Source organism: Pinus tabuliformis, chromosome 8 (assembly GCF_031772625.1).
Source record: "Pinus tabuliformis cultivar Carrire ecotype Pingquan chromosome 8, CPIR1, whole genome shotgun sequence".
Classification (NCBI taxonomy): Eukaryota; Viridiplantae; Streptophyta; class Pinopsida; order Pinales; family Pinaceae; genus Pinus; species Pinus tabuliformis.
This window is the reverse complement of record NC_142294.1, coordinates 1,451,676,800-1,451,683,011: the sequence shown is the minus strand read 5'-3', so window position 1 is coordinate 1,451,683,011 and position 6,212 is coordinate 1,451,676,800. Positions and strand designations below refer to the sequence as shown.

The 6,212-nt window shown below is 38.9% G+C and overlaps 1 protein-coding gene across 2 annotated transcripts; it reads left to right on the top strand.

Moving 5' to 3' along the window:
* The first annotated feature begins 2,513 nt into the window (after window positions 1-2,513).
* Window positions 2,514-4,963, top strand: LOC149241214 (plant intracellular Ras-group-related LRR protein 6-like). Of its 2 annotated transcripts, none has more exons than XM_089367459.1 (5): window positions 2,514-2,589; window positions 2,764-3,103; window positions 3,190-3,531; window positions 3,617-3,783; window positions 3,889-4,963. In XM_089367459.1, exons 2-5 carry the CDS (start codon window positions 2,915-2,917, stop codon window positions 4,658-4,660), a joined length of 1,470 nt encoding a protein of 489 aa, XP_089223585.1. In that variant the 5' UTR covers window positions 2,514-2,589; window positions 2,764-2,914; the 3' UTR covers window positions 4,661-4,963. The 2 variants fall into 2 exon arrangements, with proteins under 2 accessions (XP_089223585.1, XP_089223586.1); XM_089367460.1 differs by having other exon boundaries at window positions 2,521-2,589; window positions 2,915-3,103.
* Window positions 4,964-6,212: the final 1,249 nt, after the last annotated feature.

The window sequence follows — 6,212 nt, the reverse complement described above, 5'->3', positions numbered from 1 at the left end:
CATGGAATATGGTGCTCTATGCAGCCAAGGCGAACATTCCGGTGCTGCAGCTAGATTTGAATTCGCTGAAGTTCTTTACGAATCTCTCTAAGACCAAGATCCGAATCCACATTTATAGTTATGTTGAGGGAAGAAACCATTTCTTTAGCCACAATAAATTTCATACGCCAAAAGAGATGAACAAACTGTTTATACAAGGTGAGGTGGTTGCAGGTATAACCAGGGTGAGGGATTAAATCACTCCAATCCTCTGTCAGTCACTCAAGCTCAACTTTGAAGTTTAATTCTACCTTCTAGGTCAAAATCAACTACTTTACCTGGGTCGAGGTCCCTACACAATAGGCCTAGACCGTATTCTATAAGATCCCAACATCCGCTTTCCTGTTGTGCTAGCGTAGAGTCTTTCTAGACGTCGAGCTTGTTTCCTTTCCCTTACCACCCTGATTCTTGCAACCACAGGGACCACCACAAGGAGGAGTCTTCACCATTATGAGTAAATTGGACCACCCTTCGTCAGCATTCTCTCACATTCCCACATTCGAGAGCCAACCCACCGTGCAGAGGCCAGAGGGAGAAGTGACTTAGGAGGAGCTGGAGTAACAACAATACAGAAAACCACCTGAAAATCAAACATAAAATTAATGGAAGGGCATAAGAACAGAGGTAGTGTCGGATGACATTGCACCACACCAGAAATCCATCACCCGAGCCAATACACAGATACAAACAAGAATCCACCCGAAGTGTGAGGCACCATCTAAATGAGAACAACGACCCCCGTGCAGCCCGAGACTAGAGTCCGTAGACTCAGCCTTGACCAAAAATCTGAACCCTTACCCTCCATAGGGTTTTCCAGTGCAATTCTGGCTTGAAATGGAAAAGGCCATATTCAACATCCAGGGGAAACATTATAAAAAAGATCTGGAAACCAGTAATCATGCCCATACGGGATAGTAAATTGCTAAAAAAGGTGGATATTGACATAACATAGTTGAGAAAGCCGTAGACTTTTAGTCACAGAAATTTCCAAATTAACCATTGTTCCTTTTCCCCTCCAAACACGAGGTGAATCATGAATTGCAACCCCCAACCCAGGGTATATGATAAGCATGAAAACATACCAGACTATGTGCGCCAACCTTGAGCAGAGACAGACTGCGACTGAGTGTTCTCCCCGCATTCCAAGTGCCACGAGCCAACACATAGTTACCTTAAGCTCCCTAAGATACCCGTGACACCAATTCAACGGCCGGACAAATATTCTTAAATAAACCTCTACTCCCACCACCTATAAGCATCGTGGTCTACCCAACTTCACGTTGTGGATCTGCTGAGATCTATGATGCTTCATAACATTAAGACGGGAGAGCGTGTGAAGGCGAGAAAAAAACCACCCACCATCCCAAACATTTAATCCCCAATCATATCGACAATCCCCAAGAAAATCTCTATCTACTTCACACCCATTCGAGAATTAATTATATTACTATTATAATAATATTTTTATAAATATAAATTATTATAATTTTATTATTTAAAATAACAAATAATTTTAAAATTTAAAATAATTGGGATATTTCCTATTAAAACTGATCACATATATTCCATAACCGAATCGAGGGCATTCATAACACATGTTCAAACGCATGGAATTCCTAATCCCTTTGCGTCGATTATAAGAAGGGAAAAATCGCACAAGCATTCCAGCCTAAACCCTAAACCAGTGACATTCTGGCCTTGTTGTATCCCTTTGCACTATTTTAAAAAAGTACATCCCGTTATTGTAAAACATAATGCATCTGTATGTTGTTAAAAACAACACATTTCTCTTTAGTCAACATCCCACAATTTTGAAATATACAACCATACATTAAGACTTTTGAAACCCCACCTTTTCGTCCTGGACATGTTATGTTGCGCTATTATCTTTATCAAACTTAAGAATGAGTGTCATACGGAAAATTAAACGAGACGTGCTATCGTCTTACTAAGCATTTAATTTTCCATGTTTTTTTTAATATTGTAATCGTCCCTTCATTCTAAAAGTTTATAAACGATTCATCTGCACAAATTAATGTACAAGTGAGATTGTAGGTTCGTGCACTCAAAGGATTATATGAATTATATCTCAAAATACTGCAAATTGAAGTTTTGAACCACTCATTTGCAACAAGAGAGACTAGTCCACTATGGTGTGCAACTATGAATGGTGAGCATACTTTAGTTGTTGGCTTTCCCGTATATTCTAACTCCAACTTTTAGTTTAATAAACATTTCCTATCACTGTATTCTTCGTAACCAAACCGCCTTTAGAATCGTTGACCTCCTGATCGCGACCTTATGAGCTGTCACTTATCCATTTCGGCGATAATGATCAGGCGGCCCCGGTGGGGGCCATTATCTCCGTCCGTTTTCCGTCCAATACCGTACCGTCATTGCAAGAAAGTTCCGTACCCACTAACTCTTCCCATTATATATACCGGTAACTTAACTTGCCTTGGCACATACAGTTGGCAAAGTACTCGCGATTCCAAAATCGATCGGGATTTGGGTTATAGGCAGTCTTCATCACTTTGTCAGAGCTTCGAGGTAACTAAATTTCATTAATAGCAGCAGTGGCTGATGTTTCGACCAAGAATTTAAATCTTCTTTCCGTAATATCATACAATGCTTGTAAAATATCTTTGCCTTCTTGCCTGAACTTTTTGTTTTGGTTCCAAAATTGAGATGTATTTTGAATTTCCATAGACTCACTATCTGTAGGTATGCAACAACTGTGACATCTGGACTTCGTGTTTGCCTAAGAAATCCAAAATTTTGTTTCAATTCGGGAGAAATCTGTGTCTACGCGGCAGATCTGAACGAAGTCCGCTAGAGAATACTATAAATTGACTTATTGTGTTCCGTCTTTAAGATGACAGCCTTTACCAAGATGCCTATTATAGCCATCGGAGGTCTTAGCGCCCGAACCGATACTTCTCTGCTGGAGCAACCTCACCAAGCTTTGGCCCGCATCGAGTCAGAGTTATGCCAGAAATTGAAGGTCATCGCCTCTCTTTCATGTCCGCCGGGCATGGCTGAGGTTCAGTGGGAGTCCGCAAGGGTAAGTCCTGCCTATTGTGTCAATATATTAGTATCTACAATGTTTCAAATGTCTGTGTTAGCTAGCGGGTATTGCTGTCAGTGCAGGTACAGATGGAAATTCAGGCCAAGAAAGACGCAGAAAAGGAAAAGATTCCATACGTAGCCATGCTAAAGCTCACGGAGCAGTACCAAATCTATGGGAATCCTATGATAGATGGGAAAACCCTAGCCACGAAGTCGGAGGACGCTAAAATGCTCACAGATAGCCACACATCCGAATTTCAAGAGGCTGAAAAACAAATTGTAGCGCTGTTGAATCAAGATTCTCATAAAAGCTCCTCTCATAAGCTCGACCTGAGCGGGCTTCTCCTTCACAGTGTTCCACATGAAATAGCGAAACTGTCATCTACAGTCGTCAAGCTTGACCTTTCTAATAATAACTTACAGGTACATTGTTTCAAGACTATTATTTATTAGTACTCGGCCGGAATCTCCCACCTCAAATTGACGCTGATTCAATTATTTATTGCAGATTTTGCCTGATTCTGTTACAAGTCTCGTGAATCTTACTCATTTGGACATTCAATCAAACCAGCTTACATCGCTACCGGATTCCATCGGGCGTCTTTTGAATCTTAAGGTCTTCAATGTTTCTGGGAATTCTCTTGCTGCGCTCCCTGATAGTATTGAAAGCTGCCGGTAGGCTAATCAAAGCATCTCAGAGTTGTCTTTGTAATTTCTTTTCACTCAAAGCCCCGCCATTTTTTGTGATGTTTGACTGGTGACATTTAATTTTTATTTCAGTTCACTGGAAGAATTGATGGCTAATTTCAACCAACTCATACGGCTGCCTGAGGGGCTGGGGTTTGAACTGCTGAACCTCCGGAAGCTGTGTGTTCATTCCAACAAGCTCACACATCTTCCCTACTCCACCTCCCACATGATGTCTCTCCGCTTTCTAGATGTCCACACGAACAGGCTTGGAGGCCTTCCAGAAGATCTTGAGAACTTGATGAACCTCGAGTACCTGGATCTCAGCAGCAATTTTAACTATCTTGTGTCTCTCCCGGAATCGATCGGGGGTCTCACGTCTCTCATCGAGTTAAATGTCAGTTACAATCAAATCACTGCATTGCCTGCATCTATTGGGCGCTTGGAAAAGTTGCAGTTTCTTAAGGTGGAAGGGAATCCTCTGGTTGTGCCCCCTCCCCAAGTGGTAGATCGGGGTCTGGACGTTATTAAGGAGTACATGGCAGATTGGCTGGAAGCCTGCCTTGGCGGAACGAAAGGCGGGCGAGAATCGTGGTTGAGGCGCATAGCGTCGGGGAAATGGGTGAGATGCGGAACGCCAACCTCTGATGTGTTGGCAGGAGGTTTGTCGAGGCGACAGCTTGGAAGAGGGGACGGCGACTTTTCCTCAATTTCCACACCTCGTCGACGTGCTTTCCTGTCTCCTCTTCGCCAGATTGCTCCGCGACATTCGTTGCTTCCTCTTGGTTCTGTGGCCACACCTAAGCGGACTCCGTATAGCGGTTATTCCGTGAACTCTAAGGGCCGGCTGTTCTGCTTTAAATGAAGAGATTTTGTTGCATGTAAATACAAAAATAAAGTCGATGAAACTATGGAGGTTTTGTTTCTTGTTTCTTCGCCTGAGTGGAGGAGAAAGACACCGTGTGAAACGGACTTGCTTAGGGCCACGGGCGGGGCTCAGAGGCGGTAAACCACATCGGCAAGGGTAATATATATATATATATGATGAATTGATGTCGACTGTAATACGTCGTGCATCATCATCATGGAAGGAGATGGGAAATGAGTGTGGGAGGTGTAGTTAGTAGGTATAAAAACTGTTTTTCTTTAATCTGTAATGTTTCAAAGATGGTAGATGCGTTATTATTTTAAAGAATAATACATTATTATTTTATTATTATTTTTAAAATAAGATTTTAACATATAATTATGTAAATAATTTAAATATTAAATTAAAAATTATATATATTCCTGGGCATTTTGCTCAGAATACATTCACTCAAAACTACAAATTAAAAATTAACACCAACTACTTCTATTTTGCTCAGAATACATTCACTCAAAACTACAAATTAAAAATTAACACCAACTACTTCTATGTCAAGAAACCACCATTCTTACTTCATATCGTATATAAAGTTTTCAAAATATGATGTAAATAATGTTTAATTAATTTAAAGTTAAAATTTTTATAATAATTTAAAATTTAAAATTTTATAATAACAAAAATAAGTATTTTTCTTTTCTAAGTTTTGTAAGATCATTTTTATTATATTTAATTTCTCACTTTCATGGGATAGGATAAGATTTGGATCTAAAACTTCATTTTCAGAGTCATTGTCAATTGAGTTACTCATATAGATTAAAATAATTAATTTATATTTAAATAATATAATTATATTTTATTTTAAAAATATATTAATATTTTATTTAATTAAAATTATGAATGAAAATAATTTACTCTATAATCTTTTATCTTTTTATTTATACTATCTATATTAATTTTCTATTTTATTTATTTTATTTTTATATTTTCCTCAAATAATTTTTTATTTTTATATTTTCCTCAAATAATATATATATAGACAAATCATTGACTTCGACAAATCTAGATCCTAAGAAAGTGGATCTATGACTGAGATATGACACAACAACAACTCATACACATGAGAAACAACTACATCTAGAATAACACTTAGGAATACTCGCTAACAACTTGTAATACACATGGAACACATGACATGGAAGAATTACTTCCAACACCCTCCCTTAATGCTTATATGGAAAACATTGAAAACACATATTACAACAACAATATGATATTTGTCTGACTGGTCTTCATCAGCACTCACATCCACTCTCGAATCTTGCAAACATAATTTTTTCACCACCACTCCTTCAAGTTGTCATTTGACCTACATTTAAAACATAACCTCCTCTGACCATCATTGATAAACTTTGCAAGATCAATAATATTGACACATCAGCTCGTCTAGGCTTCTGCGATAAGAGTTGTTATGTAATGAACCATCTTATGGACCAACCACCATCTGTTGGATATTTCACTTTCAACTGTCTGTCAGTTGCTAGGATGGGGG

Excerpts from the sequence above, each read along its gene's own strand:
- LOC149241214 (XM_089367459.1), top strand. The coding sequence starts at position 2,915 with ATGACAGCCTTTACCAAGATGCCTATTATAGCCATCGGAGGTCTTAGC. Across the intron at positions 3,104-3,189 it reads TTCAGTGGGAGTCCGCAAGG|GTACAGATGGAAATTCAGGC; the intron begins GTAAGTCCTGCC and ends CTGTCAGTGCAG. Across the intron at positions 3,784-3,888 it reads GATAGTATTGAAAGCTGCCG|TTCACTGGAAGAATTGATGG; the intron begins GTAGGCTAATCA and ends TTTTTATTTCAG.